At 39.2% G+C, this 19,025-nt stretch overlaps 1 protein-coding gene across 1 annotated transcript in view; it reads left to right on the forward strand.

Moving 5' to 3' along the window:
* Window positions 1-576: 576 nt before the first annotated feature.
* The window catches only part of ELMO1 (engulfment and cell motility 1), a 318,208-nt gene continuing 299,759 nt past the window's right edge, over window positions 577-19,025 (forward strand). The window contains exons 1-2 of the mRNA XM_080918030.1: window positions 577-606; window positions 17,037-17,136. Coding sequence (XP_080774156.1) covers window positions 596-606; window positions 17,037-17,136 — 111 coding nt within the window. The 5' untranslated portion in view covers window positions 577-595. The remainder of the gene's footprint in view (window positions 607-17,036; window positions 17,137-19,025) is intronic.

Genomic DNA, 19,025 nt, shown 5'->3' on the forward strand with positions numbered 1-19,025 from the left:
CCCAAATTTCTTTTTCTCGATTTAGTAATCCTACAACTTTTGAGGCTGAGGCAAGAGGGTAGGATTATTGCCAAGTGCAAGGTCAGTCTGGGTTCCGTAAGAGTCTTGTAATGAGTAAGCATAAAATATTTTAAAATACATGAAACATGTAGAAGCCCAAGTGTCCTTTGATCAGCCCGGTTTGCCTGTGGCAAGCTCCCAGAGCCTCACCCCTAGCTTCCTAACTATCACGGTTCCTACACTCACTCTCAAGAGATGAAGACATTGCAGTCCGTGAGGACTTTATTGAGGAAAGAAAATAAGTTACTTCTAGTCTAGTCCTTTTGCCACAGCTTTACCCGTTGCAAAGTCACCCATACTCACCCCATGGGGTTTCTTTCTCCATTGAACATGGCCACCTTGGTTTCTGACTGTTACCGCTGTTACCATCAATGATTACTCTGGCTCACGTTTTTAGATGGATAAGTGTTTCTACTCGTCTTTGTCTAATTCTGAATTTCCTTCTAGATAGGTCTATTACATAAAAAAATCACAGCTCCAAAACTCACATGGGTGTTCTTAATTTTTCAGACGATACCAGAAGTTGCAGAAGATTATGAAGCCCTGGTAAGGACACATTGACTGATGTGATTTCATACTTTATGTACTGTGCCTAATTCAATCCTGACCTCTCATAATTAATTTCATAATTATGCATCTAGGTATTTTGATTGTTTCCCCTTTTTGTTTGATGTTCTTTTAAATAAGTTAACATATTTTTTTAAAAAATGTTATTTATGGTGGCAGACAGGGTTTTTATCATTGCTTTCACTGAGAGATCAAAGCTGAATTGCTCCCTTCCTTGAGCATTGATAGGTGTAATTTTATGCATTACTTTAAATAAGATGTTCTTTTTTTGTGGCCCACGTGTTGTTGAGCATTAGAGTCTTTGACTTTCTTCAGTGACTAGGAAAGCAAAATTCATATTAAAAAAAAAAAACTAAACAGGATTTGTACAAAGAATGAAGATTATTTAAGTCTACAGAGGAAGTTTTCTCACCCATCTCCTACATATTAAGTCATCTGCATGATACTCATGTCTGGATACGTTAGAAGTTACTTCTCTAAAAAGAGGTTTTTCTTACTATTGAGACATTACGAGTGTATACAATGAAACATGAGTATTTGCTTATCTGATGACCTACCGACTTCCATTCTGTGTCCTGACACAATCACTTCCCAATTTGTTTGCTGCTTGCTTGTATGTTTGTATGTTTTGATAACCACTAAGTCCAATTAGCCCTGTCCATACACACAGAGAGGGTCATACACTGGAACATAAGAGACTCCCAGGGGTCACACCCTTGAAGGATACTTTTCCCTTACCCAGCCACTACCAACTATTAGTAGCTCCTCAATAAAGGGTGGGTACTAGAGGGTTCGTTTTCTGTCTGTGCCAGAATTTGATCATGTGAAGGCCTTCTCCAGGTAACCACAGATGTGTGTTTGTGAGTTTGACAGCCACAGTCTTGAAGATAGCATTTCATAATACTTGTCCCCATTTTCTGGTTCTTTCATTCTTCTTGTTTTTTATTCTGCAGTTTTCTAAATATGTGTGTGTGTGTGTGTGTGTGTGTGTGTGTGTGTGTGTATGTGTGTGTGTGTATTTATGACTGTATGCCAAATATGTGTGTGCCTGCTATAGAAACCAGAAGAGGGAGCTGGATGTCCTGGAGCTGGGGTTACAGGTGGTTTGTAAGCCACCAAATATACATATTGAGAGCTGAATTTGGGACTTCTGGGTAAACAGGAAGTACCCCTAACTACTAAGCCAGTTCCCCAGCCCCAGTATGTCTCATTTACAGACAAGCCCTCAGTCTCTCATCAGTATCATTGACCGCTGCCCTCTGTTAAACAAAGCATCCCAGAGCCAGGTTGCGACCTTCCTACATCTATGGCTATAATAGTAAGTGTTTGGAAGGCAAATTGACAACAGGATCATTTAGCAGCAATTTCTACCAAAAAGAGGATGGTCTAGCCATGGGCTTTTGACCAGAATTAAAGTGCCAGCATGAACTTCCCTCTGGTAGAGCAGGTGTCACATCTAACCATAAAGCAGTTAGTTACCCCAAAACCGTAATGCCTGCAGTGCAGCAGTAAACGCATCCTACCTGGTAAATTGGCATTCTAGTATTCAGATCCAAGTGCTGAATAAAACCGCGGATGGCTTTTATTTCCCGGAAGTGTACCTAGTAAGTAACCTTAGACTCTGTGAACGCTAGCCAGGAAGGAGACAGTTACAGTTTGAAATTGTTTTCTGTCTTCCAGCCAAAGGTTGTCTTCTTACCATGTAGCTATGGTGGGTAAGAAAAGGCAATGGAAGCCAACCTGTTGCTTGGGAGACTTCTGGAATTTCCCTGACCAGTGACTCATAGGGAAATAACCAGCCCCTTACACTGTGGTTCTCATTTCATAACCTAAGTCGTGAGGGATTGGTGCTGTCCATTTATACAGGATAATTCTGTTAGATCTAGTTTTAGAATTATGTGTTTCTAACAAGTCTGCTTCCATAAGGCCTTTCCACAAATCCTTAGCCTTGGTAACCCACCCCCAGTCTCCTCCTCTTCCTTATCTCCCCGTGCCATCCCTGCTTAGACCTTTATCCCTACTATCCTTGACTTCGTTTAGATCACCTTTATTCTACTGTATCTCCAGTTAAACTTCTCGCTTGGGAGCTCAGCAATGAAGAGTGAACACACACTGCTCTTATAGAGATCTGAGTTGCTCTCTAGCACCCATATTAGGCAAAGTCACAATTGCCTATATCACCAGATCCACAAACCTAACACTTCTTCTGACTCTTACTGATAGTGGCATACACAGGTCACTTACTTACACAGAAACACACACTAGATAGATAGATAGATAGATAGATAGATAGATAGATAGATAGATGGATGGATGGATGGATGGATGGATGGACGGACGGACGGACGGACGGAAGGAAGGAAGGAAGGAAGGAAGGAAGGAAGGAAGGATGGAAGGAAGGAAGATCCACTGCCTCTGCCTCCCCCCTTAGTGGAATTAAAGGTGTGGGCTGGGCCTGTAGTGCAAGTTCTCTCTACTGCTTCCACAAAGTGAGAGTATGACTTTGGGAACTCTTTTGTGTATAAAACTATAACAGGGTGGAATTGAGTAATATATTTCTAGTGTAAAGTTTTTAAATTTTATTCTCACACATTTTTTTTTTTTACACAGTAGGAGCACATAGGCAAAGCAACAGAAACCATCTTTTATGATGCATCTTGAACATGCCATCTTGGTAATAAAGTCATTACATTTAAGACATACTTATGTCCACCATACGAGTCTGCACAATGAGTATCGGTTCTGTGATGTAGAGATTAAAATCAGACTGCAGAGTTAGGACACAAATTTGCCTTTGGCCTCTTACAATTTGCCAAGGTAGGAGAATGGAGTTTCTTAACCAAATACATTTTCTTTAGACTTGCCTGCTCATTTTAACTTTTGTTCTGTTGAACTACTGAAAAACTTGATGGTGTTCCTTTGTCATCTATGGGTGTAAATCTCTCACTAGGGCCCTGGTTCTGATATGACACAGTAATGTAATCAGACTAGTGCAGATAATGATGAGAAAAATCTAGATTAAATGTTATAATCAAAACATCTAGAAATACCTGTTTGATGACCCTCATGGAAAAACGTAGATGGAATTCATCTTTGGGGTGAAGAAATGGGCTTTGGTGAGATTCATTTGTTTGCTTCGGTTTGTAGCAGAATACCTGCTGGTCCCAGTGTAAGATAGAACAGTGAGGTCCAAGGTTAGCCTGTTAACAGTTTGGTGCTAACAGGCAGCTAGAATATTAATGAGAATCCATAGGTTGTGTGTGTGTAGGGGGGAGGGACTCCGATCATGCAAGATGCCACACCTTATGACTTGTTTAGGGATCTGTCATATTGTGCTGCAATTCAAATGCCTCTGTGCAGAGCTTCCAGAACGCCTGGTTATAAAAGCCAGGCACTGACTGAAAGCTAAAAGGATTGTTCCGAGCTGTGAGCTGTCAGTCACTGCAGAGTGTAACTGAGCCAACCTACTAGAACAGAAGTCTTAATTATGAAGACTGACAGTCTTGCTCAGTGTCTAGTACACAATAATACTATATCAAAAAAAAAAAAAAAAAAAAAAAAAAAAAAAAACAAAACTAAGAATGACCCACAGTTAAGGAAAGAAAATATAGAAGAAAATTGAACCCAAGATAACCAGATATTAAAATTGACATGAAAATTATCGAACTTTTGGAGGTAATAGCAGTAGTATTAGTAGTAATAGTAGTAGTAATTGCTGTAGTTGATGGTAGTGGCAGTTGGGGTGGTGGTAGGTGGTGTATGTGTGTGTATGACAGAGACAAGAAATGCTGGGTAAAGGAAGGCAGTGGTGATGTGATTATGAACAGAAGTCAAATAAAAGACATTGGGAAAATGTCAAGAAAGCGATTACATTGACAGAAATTAATAATAATAAAAATCTGTGTAAAGTGTTAGTGTAATGAATGAACTTTTGGGAAGTCTTTACAGAAAAATAGCAAGCATGCAACCCAAGCAGATATCACTGATAAGATAGAAAAGGTAGAGGTTGGAGTGATGACTCAGTGGGTAAGAGCACTGGCTGCTTTTCTGGAGGACTTGGGTTCAGTGCCCAGCACCAAAATAGCAGCTCACAACTGTTTGTGTTCTAGTTGCTGGGCATCTAATGCCCTCTTCTGGCCTTCATAATTACTACATGTAACAGGTGCAAAGATTTCCTTGTAGGTATAATGAAAACCCTCAAAATATTTAAAGTGGTATAAAAATAAAACAAACCCACAAAGCCTAAAAAGTGCAGTAGTCAAAATAAAGAATTTGGTTTATGGGATTTGAGGTAGAAGTCAATGTGGCCTAGCATTGAAATATGTAATTATTCACCCTAAAAATAAAAAACTGAATAGTAAATACTTGACCTATGAGGTCAAAAAGTGTATTAAAGTATACTTATTAAAGTATCACAAGGACTCTCAAAAGAAGAGAAAAATGTATGGAACAGAAAAATACTTGTAAATCATTAGAAGAAAAAATAAAATTTATAGAGGTAAAAATTCACACAGTTAAGGAACTTATGAAACCCATGAAAGATGAGTACAAAGGAAATTATACCTTGGGACAAAAAAGCTTCTAAAATCCAAGTTAAAATTAAAACCTTTAGTGCACCCAAAGAAAGAGAACTTACATTAGAGTCAAAAAATAAGAGTGTAGGCTGAGATCTCACTAGACGACCAGAAGACAACATGTGAAAAAAAAGAGGAGGAGTAGGGGAGGAGGGGAGGAGGAGGACTAAAAGAAGAAGAAGAAGAACTGTGAACAGCAGAATTTTGTATTTGATAAAACTCTTCCTAGAAATGACGTATAGAAATGCATTATATGGAACTGTCGAATAGCTGAAAAGACAGATTCTTGCTAGCACACATACATAATATGAGATAAGGAGCAAGCTATTCAAATGGGAGAGACCTGAGAGCAGATTAAAAATTGGGCTTTTTCTGAAAGTGAAGAACACTGGAAACTGTTAAGTGTCTAACTATAAGAAGATAAAATAAAATGTACTTTTTTATTTGAAGACATGTAACTATGTAAATTGAAATTAAAATGCTGTTTTATTATAGAGTTTATGACCTGTGTGGGCTTGAAATGTATAAGAGTAGGAGTGTAATACATGGAGACATTAAGAAAGATACTCTAACAAACTTCCTCTGCTGTAATTTTTTATGTACATAAACCTTAGTGTGTTAAGAGTTCATTTTGCATAAAATTATAAAAGTTGTGTAGCTCGAAATCCAGTGGAAAGATTAAATTGAGCTGTTAAACAATATTTCATTAATTCAGAAGCAACAAAAGGTAGACTGAGAACAAAATGTATCTGAGACAGATAAAAACCAATTAATTGATATTTTAATCTTAATAATACAATAAATGTTAATAGACTATGCACTTTATTTAAAAGGCTCAGATTCTGAGAGCAAATAATGTAAGATGACACCAGATACAGACTGTTTATAAGATATAAGAGGGGAACATGCATACTTGAAAGTTAAATTGGAAAAGTACATATCTTGTACATGCTACTAGTAATATATGAGTGGTGTTATTAATATCAGGAAATATAAGAATGAAAGGTAGTATGTTGTCAGGAAAAAATGGTATAACTAGTAGTGAAAATAAGTCCACAGGAAACATAAAGGTATTAAAAATATATGAATCCAACATAAGTTGCGAAATGCATGAAGCAAAGCTTATAGAACAAATAAACCCGTCCTGCAGGTAGAGGATTTAAAGACCACTGTGTCCTAATGGGTAGGAAACTTGATGAAACCAGTAAGATAAAGATGCTATAATTAACATTACCGTATATTGTTTATGGAAGGCCATGCTTATTAACAGGAGAACACAGATCTCAGTGTATGTGAAATGTTCATCAAGGTGAATCGAATGCAGATCAAAATGAATCTCAAGAATTTCAAATTAACTTGAATTGTGCAGATTATGCTTTTCATCCTCAGGACATTTCTAAGAAATCCCTAATAAATTGGTTAGAATATGCAGATGCCCTCAAGTGAGAAATTAGAATCATGCTTATTTATCTAAGAGCTGAGGGACAATGACTTCGTTGAAAATACAAAATCATTTTAAGCAGCGGTACCAAACTGTGTGTGTTCAGGCAAAGGTGTTTCGAGGGGACTGTATACTCTTAAATGCTTATGTTGAAAAAGGGGTAAGAATATGAGGGATGGCAGGTGATTGAAGAATTAAGTGGGAAGGAAGGGTAGAGGAGGATTTGAATATGGGTGGGAACTAATAACAACAAAGGCCTTTGAAATGCCACATGAAATCCTACTCCTGTAAACACTTCCTAAAACAGATATGTATATGAAAGGAATTTGAATGGTGTCATCACATAATGGGGATAGGGATGGGACAGTGACCTAACTAGACTTCTTATGCTACCAATTAAAATCACCAGTGACAGGAATGGGTTGCAACTTGTTGAGTTGTTGGCCCAAAGGGTCCCATGGAAACTTCCAAGTACCATAGGCTATTGTTGTCAAAGCTGTTGATTATTCTCTGTAACCCAATAGGTAAGGTCTTACTCCTGAAGGCAACACACTTTGTTGTCATCAAGTTCGGAGAAACAGAGCTGATGCCCAGCCTGATGCTATATCCCATCCAACTAGCATTCATGGAGGTGGAAGTTACTTTGTATGCTACTAGATGACAAAAGCAGTAATTGGGCTACAAATCCTAAAACCTAAAACTGATTTTAACCTGTGCTTTTCTTGTATTTGCTGTCCCAGTAGCTGTGAGTTCACACATGTATCAATCCTGATAGATTAGTTGCACAGCTGTTATGGAGTAATCAACCACTTTTTTTTTTTTTTTTTTTGATTGGATCTAAGGCAAAGTCCATGAGATGGGCCCCATGCCTGACACTGCTAAAGTGGCCAAGAGCCTGAGACTACATAGGTCTACTTAGGAGAAATTGTATGATCCTGCCCAAGGAAGTGTAGCAATAAAATGATTTCTAATGACAAATTGCTTTACCCATCAATATATGCCTTGGTTAACTCTCATCAGAGAAGCTTGTTCATCCAGTTAATAGGAATTTGTATGGAAACATGTAAGTAGACAATGAGAAGAGAGAGAGAGAGAGACTTTAGAGCACTTGGTCTCCAATGAGACATCTTTATCAAACCCCTTCTTTCAAGGCTCAGGGGTCTGCGCAGAAGATCTGGAAGAGCCAGAGGTAGTTGTTGATTTCAAGGAAACAGCATCTTTCAGATTCAACAGGACTGATACTTATATGAACTTACTGAGACTGTGCAAGAGTGAACAACAGCAACAGCAACAACAACAGCAACAGCAACAACAACAGCAACAGCACAGGCTCAAATCAGACAGAATTAAGTAACTATTTACAACACAAAGAAGCTGTTTACAATAGAACTGACACCTGCTGGGAAAATGAGTCAGTTTTCTGCAGCGTAACTGAGTTTGTTAACCACATTCCAAGACAGGTCCCATTCCCAGTGCCCCATGCCCAGGAAGAATGGCCAACAGAAAATGGACTTCCTGTATTTGGGGATGGCCTTGGTCTTACATTGTTGTTTGTTTGCACTTTTTGATTCTTTTTTTTTTGGGGGGGGCGTTGTTTTGGTTTTTGAAAGACAGAGAAATAGCAAGACCTTTGTAGGTATGGAGGTGAGGAAGATCTGAGAGGAGTGGAAAGAGGGTAAAGGATATGATCAAAATATTTTAAATGAAAAAATATTTAAATAAAGGAAAAAATCAGGTGTATAAATTTATACTCAGGGGAGTAGAAAACATTGAAACTTATTAAGTAGAGGAAAGAGTAAAAACAACAGTCTATGAAATATGAAAGAGACAAACAATAAACTTTAGGAAAATAAGTTATTTGGAGATCTTCTGGAGAGTAAAATGGTCATTGTAGAGGTGAGCTCTAGGAGCTGCTGAGAATACAGCGTTATGGGGAAAGCAAAATGAAGGTATGCTGCGAATCTTTTTCTGCTGGTTAATTTTAAATTCTAGATTAAAATGCCGAAAGTCCTCATGAAATAGAAATCACAATGTGTACCCTGTGTGGAAATGCATGGCTTTGATCTCCTTTCCAGAATAACTTGCTGCCCAGTCATGAGGAGTGTAGATTCTGTAGGGCTTTCAGCTCTTGTGCATTCTAAATGTATATCAGCTTTAAGCCATGGCTGTGACCACCCAGCAGCCTCTGGTAACTGAGCCTGAGGAGCATAGTAGGACCTACCTCTTTTTGCCCATTATGGGACTCTTCCACAGCCATTGTTCATTCTGAAGTATATCACCCACTGTTCTAAAGTTTTCTAGAAGTTTCTTGAGCTGACAGTTAGGTCTTTATCTACTTCCTCTCTCAGATATCTAATCTGCAGTGTTTCCTGCAAACTTGCATGCCTTCTGCTTTTTCTTTTCTAATGTATGCAAGTGTCTGCATATGCATGGAGGTATGCATGCACAGAGGTGTGTGTCTGTGCGTGCGTGAGTGCGTGTGTGTGTGTGTGTGTGTGTGTGTGTGTGTGTGTGTGTGTGTCTGTGTGTGTTTGTGTGTGTCTGTGTGTGTGTCTGTGTACACACTTATGGAAGCCAGATGAAAATGTTGGATGCCATCTTTGAAAACAAAATCTTAGGCTGGAGAGATGGCTCAGTGGTTAAGAGCATTGATTGTTCTCCCAGAGGTCCTGAGCTCAATTTCCAGCAAGCACATGTTGGCTCACAACCATCTGTAATGGGATCTGATGCCCTCTTCTGGTGTGCACACATACATGCAAAGTACCTATCGAAAGAAAGAAAGATAGAAAGAAAAAAAGGAAGGAAGAGAGAAAGAAAACAAAATCTCTCATGGGCTTGAAGTTCACCAACTAGGCTGGACTGGCTGAATAGTGAGCCCCAGGGATGCTTCTGTCTATGATTTCCTAAATTCTGGGGTTTCACATTCAAACCCAGCTTCTTTTTCTCACAAGACCAGCATTTTGCTAACCAAGCCACCCCAGGCCCAGGTTTTACACTTTGTCTTACACAGGCATTGCCTAATTTTCCAATTAACCCCTCTGTCTCCCAACCCTATCCCCAGCCTCTGTGTCTTAGAGAAATAAAATGTGTATATCAAAACCAACTCCTGATACATAATAGCTGTGGGCATGCATGCTTTCTCAGGAGTTAAGATCATTATAAAGAAAACCTTGTTGGTATGAAAACTGATAACGTGGGTAAATACCATTATACATCTCTGGAAGAATTTTCAAATATATAACAAAGAAGGAGAAACTCTTTACAGCAATTTCACGTGGCCTGTATTATTCTGATATCCCAACCTGACTATGACAATTCAGAAATTTAAAATTATAGACAGGTTTACCAGTAAACAGAGGTATAGAAGACCCTTGCAAAATATTAATGTAGAGCCAAGAAACACATAAAACAATAACACATCTTGACTCTGCTCTAAGTCAAGACTGTTTTTCTCCAGTGATATCTATTCACTAAACATGGGGAACATAGTTAATTTTTACTTTCAATTTGATTAAATTGAGACCTACCTAGAAACTATAATATTCTCTCTTCCTCCCTCTTTCCTATCATTTTCCTCCTCCTTCCCACCCCTTTTCTCTGTGTACCATGAACACATGCACTTAAGTATGTGGGTGTGAGAAATGTCATTTCCAGAGAGCAGTATTGGTGGACGTGGGAGGGGCCTGTTCCAAGAGGCTGAGAGACCTGGTAGAATAATAGGAAAAGCAGGAAGCTGTTAGCATAGTCATTCATCCTGTCCATGTTTCTACTCTCTCTCTCTCTCTCTCTCTCTCTCTCTCTCTCTCTCTCTCTCTCTCTCTCTCTCTCTCATATACGAAATTTTCTCTTTCTTTGCCACTCTGTGGTAAACAGCCCCTGATGGCTGAAACATGCAAAACTGTGAGCCATGGATTCTTCCTTCTTTATATTGTGTCATCAGATAATTACCACAACAACAAAACTCCAAAGCCATAAATACTATAAAACTCAATATTAATCCATATTAAAAGTTCTCAGGGTGTGGAGAGATAGCTCTACAGTTAAGAACCTTGACTGCTTTTTCAGATGTCCTGCATTTACTTCCCAGCAACCAGATGGTGGCTCACAACCATCTGAAATGGGATCCAGTGCCCTCTTCTGGTGTGTCTGAAAACACAGTGTACTCACATATATAAAAATAAATAAATCTTTAAAAAAACAAAAAGCTCTCAGCATAACAGCCTGCCGAAGACCACACACACACACATACACACACACACACACACACACACACACACACACACACACACACATACGTTGTGGTAAATAGTAAAATGTTATGGGCATCACGTTCTCACTTTGTGGGAGCCGTGATAGTGTGGAGCTATCACCCAGATGCTATCACAAAATCCATGGCTGCCTGCTTACTTAGTTCATTCCCCAAGTGGTTTATTTTGCCTGCCCATCTCGGCCATAGCTTGTATACACTGTCCCCAACAGCCCTCTCAGCTGTCTCTCTTTTAGTCTAGATCTTTGGCTGCCAGTTCCCGTGCAGAGCTGCAGGCCACCACACTGAAACCACTCACCCTGGCTGCTCTTCTACAAGCCGAGAACTTAACTCACTTTCTCCATAGCTCCATTCAAACATAACTCCACATCCATTAACTTATCAAACAGGTTTATATGTTAAATTCTCAATTCACAAACCCTCTACATAATTAGCTTACAACCGGAGGACGAAGATATAAACTGCCCATCCTGAAAAAATAAATTAGACCCATAGAGGCCCTTAGATATAATCATAACAACCTCATCAAGCTAGAGATGTACCTTGAGAAACATACACGTTAGCTTCCATGTTGACTCCCAAATCTGCCTTCTGACTGCTCTTCATCTCCTCTTGCCTCTTTCCCCTTCTACTTCTCCACATTTATTTTTATATGTGTGTGTATGTGTGTGTGTGTGTGTGTGTGTGTGTGTGTGTATGTAATGTGTGCGTGTGTGTGTATATATAAAATGGTGGAAAATCTAATGTGTTCTATTGTGAAGATTTAGTAAAAGGACATATGTTTTATTTCTATCCTGCTTTTTGGCAGAGTTCTGTATGAGTTCCGACTGTTTGTGGAAAACCAAGAAAGAAGTTAAAAGGCCCAATATCAGAAAGACATGAAACTTTATGCATAGAAGACTAGATTATGTAGAAATTTCTAGCAAATATGCTGAATGCCTGGCAAATGTGATAACATATCTACCAACATCTTGAGATATAATAGCCCTGTATAAAATATTATATACTTTCATTTTTATAGAAAACAAAAAGAAATGACATTGCATTTCACTATTTATAAAGTGTCAAAATGAGGAAATTATTTTGAATAAATTTAACCCATACTTGCAGTTATCTGTTCATGGGAAAATAAAAATTACTAAGCCCAATTAAAGATCCAAAACAATGGGAAAAGACCATTTTATGAATCGATAAATAATAATAAAGACACTGATTCTCCACAAATCTCAGTTTAATAGTATGGAAATAACTGAATCTGAACATAAGGGCCCGTGAGATGGTTTGCTGGGTAAGGGCACATCCCTAAGTTCAGTTCCTGGAACTTCTGTGGTGAAGGAGAGAACTGAGTCCTTCAAGTTAAGTTGTTCTTAGGTCTACACATGTGTGCCCACACATACACGGGAACATATATAGGTGTACACATAGATACATACACAGACAAATCATCCTCACCTAAACTACATATATAATACATAAATGTAAAAATCCAAAAGATGAGAGCATTCTAAAATATAGGTGAAAGTACTTATTTGCAAAAATATCTTACAAGGAAATCTTAAAATTCTATAAGGTGCCCGTTAGCTGAACTGCAGAACACAATGATATTGACATAGGCAAGAGAGTCAGGTTGATTAATAGAAGTATATGTCATGATTATACCTACTAATATGGGTCAAACAGATTCTGGAGGACACATAGAGTGTCTAGTTGGGGATTTGGTAATCTACAACTTCCAATGCAGGTAAATGTTGCCCATACTTGATAGGCATAGGAAACCTGAACAGGCAAGGAACTGTAGTAGCCTTTGAAGATCAAGGATCTGTTTGTTACTGTTCATGAATAACTTTAAGCGTTGCCTTTGTATTTCTTGTCTCACTGCTGATTCTGTCTTGGGCACACCATGCTACCGAACCATTTGGAAGGGCTATGCTTTTACACAATTACCAGCTTAAGTTTACATGCTTGTTTGTAGATTGGCTGGGTTTAGCTTCGAATGAAGGCTCCGTCCTCACACTGATGAGAAACATTTACTTGAATCATTCCAGCACACATGGTGTGTCAGCTGTGAGCATGGAGGGCGACCAGCACATGCAGTCTGCAGTCAGGACTGCAAAATCCTTACACCGCACTTTATTAACAAATAAGTAAAAATGTCCCCAGAATGTGCCGTGTGGCTTTTTTTACATTTGTCATTCTTTAAAGGCTTCATCCTCCATTCATCACTGACTTCAAAAGTCGAACCTGAGCTTTTGTCTTTCCTCTGTGGAGTTTGAGTCATGCCTGCTGGAAGTAAATATTGACATCTAAGTTCAAGAAAAGCTGCTATCTCCACCTCACTGGAAAGAGGGCTTTTGATTTAAAATAGAATAAAAATTTGGCATGGTGTCTTTGCCTTGCATGTGAAATTTTAAAGGTTCATTGTGGAAAAGCCTTCATGGAAGCATACTACACTGCTTAGCACTTAGCCATAATGAATTATATGTACTCTGTGGAATATATGTATATACCTACACTATAATGTGTATTGTGTGTGTGTGTTATATGTTGCATTATATAACGCACATGCTACAATACTATTTAATAGATAATTCATTAGGAGGTGGTCATGTTTTACGATGCTTTTGATCACCCTGTCAATCATCTAGCTGTTGTTTTAGTGAGTGGGCCAATTCTAACTAGAGAGCATCCTCTTGATAGTCAGCTTGTGTGACACAGCCTTTCTTCTCCTTGTCAGTCACCATGGTACCAGACAAGTACAGAGCTTGCTATCTGCAACCTGGGAACTTCTGCTCTTGCTCCCCAGTCGCTATCCAGATTAGCCAACTTCTATGGAGACTCAGCCCACTGCTGTTCTCCACCTCTCTCCCTCTCCCAGGTCCTTGAAGCTGACTGGAGGAATCTATAGACAGATTTCTTGAACGTTCTGAAAGAGAATAATGATCTCCCTTAGGCCATGTGGATTGAGATTACACTGAGCAGACAGCTGAGGAGCTGAGTCATTTTGCCCTTAGATTCCTCTAGAAGGAATATATAAGTTTTATCTGTGGTTTTTAAAGCTATAATGGAGACGAGTGTGATGCCTAAGGGTGCTCCTGGGCTCAGGGAGCTGGCTGGGAAGGAAGAGATGACCCAGCAAGGGATGTTTTCTTGGCCTTTGCATTTCAGTGCTGAGTAGAAGCTATGGTGACATCATTTTAGGGGGGCTATGGCAGATCCTTCATAGATACTATAGTGGGTCAGTGAACCACAGACCCTAAAGGTCTGTGAGCCTTGGTCCTATCAGGTCTACGAAAATGCCAAAGAATGTTCTACTCTGTAAATAAATAAACAAAATTGCATATTTCTCCTGAATAATACATTTATTGTATTATTGTATTACTGTAAAATAATATTTTCACAGCAAAACAGAAACCTACCTAGTCTAGTTATAAATCTTACTAATTGAATATACTACCTGCCTCTGTTTCCTGAGGCACTTCCTCCTATAGGGCTGATAATGGAATATATTGTGATTTTCTTTATATATGGTTACTCTTGCAGTTTTAATGTAAACTTCCTTGTTTTTTCCCTACCCCTCCTAGTGTTTTGCTCTTTTCAGTAATCCTGCATATTCTGTTTTTGGCTGTTCCTTTTGAGGTACAACCAATCCTCTGATGCCCCCTAGGGGGTACCTGCAAGATTTGGATTCCTGTGTTTTCCCTGTTTCTATGAGTGGAACACATTTTCCACAGTGGGTTGTGGAATGTTTGAATCCCTGAGTGATTTTGGTGACATTAGCCAACCTTCCCAAACTGCTTACCGTTCTCCATGTTGTTTGAAGGTCTAGAGGCGTGCCAGCTAGCTTGCTTTTCCTAAATAACCCCGGAGGTAGGACCACCAGCACCTCCACTGATTTCCTCTTTCCTTGCTTTAAATAAACGAAGAAACAGAAGGCAGGGTGGTGAAGTAGCTTGCTGTGTAGAGTTGGAGGCCTACCCTTCACCACGTGAATAGACCTCCTAATTGTTTCTTTTGAGTGTGTTTCTTCTTCTCTGATCTCTGAAGTATTGTTCTCCCGAGAAAAGTCATTTACTTTTTGATGGGCTCCTTTCAGCACAGCGACTGCCAAATTGAAAGTTGCTTTGTAAAGCTGGGCTGAGCAGAACCCGGCAGGGTGGGGTGCAGGGAAGAAGCTGGGCATGAGCTGCAAACCTCTTTTTCATTGTATTAGTTGAAAACAGAGAACTTCAACTAAATTGGTTCAGGGACTTTGAAATGGAGAAGTAATGTGATGTGTTATTCTGAACAACCTAGTAAACCCTGAGTATGGAAGCATGCATTACTATATAATATAGTATAGGAATCCTGACTGGCATTCTGTAACCTTTGATTTGGTCATCACAGCAGGAACTTTCTCATGCTAGAGAGGAAGAGGCTAGGGCTTCGCTGCCCTCTTCAGGAGCAGTGATGTAAAGACAGTTCATTAAGCCCCACCTTTCCAGGTTCTAGTAGGTCTCCCTGGGGCTCAGGTGGGTAAAGTCAAGAACCCACGGGCCTCTGGGGTATGCAGATCCAAGACACAGCAATACCTAATCTCTAATCTCTGTTTGAAGGAGACAGTGCTGAGCCAGCAAGCCCATTCTGTACAATCTCTGTGACCACAATGGCTAGCAGAGTAATGGTTTGTGGGAAACAAGAAGGTAGTTCACTTTAACACAATTCGGTAGCTAGACTCAAACTTCAAGTGTCTAACCCCAAACACTCAATTTCAGGCACATTTAAGTATAGCATAACTTGGTGAAAAAATTTCCCAATGATAACTCGATCTGTGTACACCATAAAGCTTAAGACATCAAAACTCTCTGTAAAGTATATATGGCATATTTCATAAAAATGGGTTCTATAGACTGACAAGCTCCTAAGGACCCAGGGCTTGACCTAGCATTTACTCTGTGAACACAAGAACCTCCGTGCCATTCACACATAGACATTACTTAAAATCCAGTAAGTAAATATAAAATTTTAGCTCATGAAAAACAAGTGAGTTTATTTACATACCCATTTGCATGTGTGTATACATAAAACATATAGAGTGTATGAATTTCTTTTGTGATATCTTTTGACTTGTGTGTATAGGTGTGTATATATTCATGTGGGTACAAGAGCGTACTGAGGCCACAAAAGGGCTTTGGATCCCTTGGAGCTGAAGTTACACTATAGGTAGTTGTAAATGACCTAACACAGGTGCTGAGAACTGAACTGTGGTCCTCTTCGAAGACAACAGGTACACTTAACCACTGAGCTAGCCATTCAGTACCTTTGAATTCTGTTTTAGGAACTAGTGTTACAGGGAGCTCACCAGAGATGACCACTCAGACACGGTTGGTAGCCAACTGAAAGTCGTTATTCCAGCTGGCTGGCACTATACTCAGGTATTCAGATCACCATGAAGCCCTCAGCATTTAGATCCAGGGGATTTTAAAGTGGAAAGCCACATCCTGTTATCATCCTCAGCAGCTGCAGGGGGACATTTGTACAAGCAAGCAGTTTAACAGAAGCTAAGCTAAGTTGACTGGGGCATTTTGGCCTCAGGTTCTAGAATAGAGTTGGGTGATTTTTTCATGGGATTCTAAATCAAGGAGATGAAATTGTGGGTCAACATGAAATGACCTCAGAGAGAAAATAAGATAGAGGAGCCTCTGCATTGTCTTGGTTTGTCATATTCTTAAAATTATTGGCTTGAATTTTTCTTCTTAATTCCTATAGGCCATAAAATTCCTCTCTTAATTATCTACCATTTGCTGAGAAGTTCATTAAGCTCTCATTACCCAAAGCAATTACCCTTTATACCTTTTAAAGTACCCTCTATGCCGCTTCCCAGTGGAGGAAACAAGAGTCTCAGAGGGCTTAAGTAAAATGCCTAGTGGATAGTTCTCCAAAGTGTGACTCATGTGAGACAAACATGTCCAGTCTCTGGCTCTACTTGGTCATTTTGAGTTTCTGCTCTTTCTCATAATTTGTATGTTAATCGTGTCCTGCTTCTTACCCTGTAGTCTTGGAAATGTGAGTCTCCTAAACCTTCTCACTTCTGAATCTTTCCTGGTGCTGAGCTTTGGGGTCTGTGACACTGATGCCTCTTGTTTTGCAGCTTTGGAGACATGCTGTCCTTCACTCTCACAGCGTTTGTGGAGCTGATGGACCACGGCATCGTGTCGTGGGATACATTCTCAGTGGCGTTCATTAAGAAGGTAAGGTGGTCTGCTTCCTTAACCCTATACACTTTCAGTAACACCTAATCCTTTCCAAATAGTTCATCAACGAGGTTGGGTGGGCTTGACCAAGCAAATATGTAGTCTTTGGGGACCATTTTTATACTAAGTAGCACCATTAAGGAACAATCATTAAGTGTTTTCATTTGACATTTATCTTGGGAAACTACTTTAAATTAAAGATAGAAGAGAGACATAGTCTCTGGACCAAGGGTGTTGGCAATAGAAGGCCCACAGGTTATGTGTCTGCAGATGCTGTATGTTTATTTGAGGTAGGAGCTAACTGGAAACCAATATACTTCTAAATCTTTCTTTTTCTACATCTACAAATGCAAAGGTAGGGTAAGTACAATTCATGCCCTTGTCAATTGGCTAAATTACTCAGAAGAAAACTCTTATAAATGACAAGCCAAACATACCGATGTCTTACAAAGATCATTTCTCTGAAGATGGCAGGGGCTCTAGACAGTACATTATGAGGACATAACATGGGTTGCTGGCTGTATCTTGGCTTTCTGGAATAAGTTCTAGAGAAACAAATACATACATGAAGATACTGGGTGTTCTGGAATTTTATACTTAGAAACTTTAATGCTTTCTGACATTTTTACAGCAAGTGTTTCTATTATAATCCCAATGTCCTGTTCATTATGTGTCCGAGACCCTCTGGCTGGATAGTGACAATGCTGTTCTGAGTAGGAGCTTTTGAGAATTATGTCTGCACACTGGCATTAGCTTTCTGGGCTTACTGTAGTTTCCTCCTCCTCCCCCTTCTCCTAGTGTACATCAGCAGGGTCATAGAAAAGGAGACTCTCCTCAACGGCATGGCGCTACTATCTTGCCCTGGCCCCTGAGCAGCCCTCCTTGGCCTACCTAGCATAGCTCAGTGATACTTGCTTCTATTTGTGGCATATCCACAGCCCGAGAAGCATTTATTTATTTTATTAAAGAACAGCACAGAAGTTGAAATACAGAAAAAAATATGGTGAAATTTGATTTAAATATACCTTTAAAGGAATGTTCATTGTTAAAATAATAATAAAACAATTATTATGGAAAGTAATAATAAAAATTTGTTTCCTTATATGATATGAGTTAAGTGTTCAGAGATAATTTAGTTTTTTTTAACTAGTTAAGACGATTACAGTTCACTTTAAATTAAATTTAAAAATCACATTAAAACCAAGTAAGCAAAAGCTAATTATCTTGGCATTTTAAATCAAAACTGAAATAATTTTAGAGGCAGTGTCATTAGTATATTCTTGTTCTAATTTCTATTACATTGCTACTTGATAAGAGAGTTTGAAAGAACAGCAGAAAATTACTTTTGCTGAGTAAAGTTAACCTTTTTTATCCATGGGAGGGGCCAGATTCAGCCTTCTGAGCACCTGGACTTGTATGCAGGGGCCTCTTCAGCAAAACTTAGCCAGGAAATAAACAAAGCTTAGTAAAATACCAGTGCTTGTCTTACAGGGAACAGCAGCAGCACAGACTCTGAGGACCAGGCTTACCCTGCAGATATTGTCCATGCAGAGCGAACATTCAGGCATTTCTCTTCATTGACCCAGTGAGTTCTGCCTTCTAGAGAGATTTATGAGCATCTACAAGGATAATCAAAATTTTCACAGTGCAGTTTTATCTTACCTATGGATAGCTTTTTTTGCTGTTTGTTTTCTAATGTTTCATTTACTTTTTTAAAATTAAATTTATTTGTTCACAACCCAGTATCAGACCTTCCTCTCCTCATGCAAGTCCTTCCCCTATTCCAGCTCTGGGTGTCACTTTTCAGCACCATTCCTACTGCACACCAAGTTACTACAGGACTAGGCACATCCTCTCCAACTGAGGTCATACAATCCTGTCCATTT

The sequence above is a fragment of the Micromys minutus genome (genome assembly GCF_963924665.1).
Source record: "Micromys minutus genome assembly, chromosome: 6".
In the NCBI taxonomy this organism is placed as follows: Eukaryota; Metazoa; Chordata; class Mammalia; order Rodentia; family Muridae; genus Micromys; species Micromys minutus.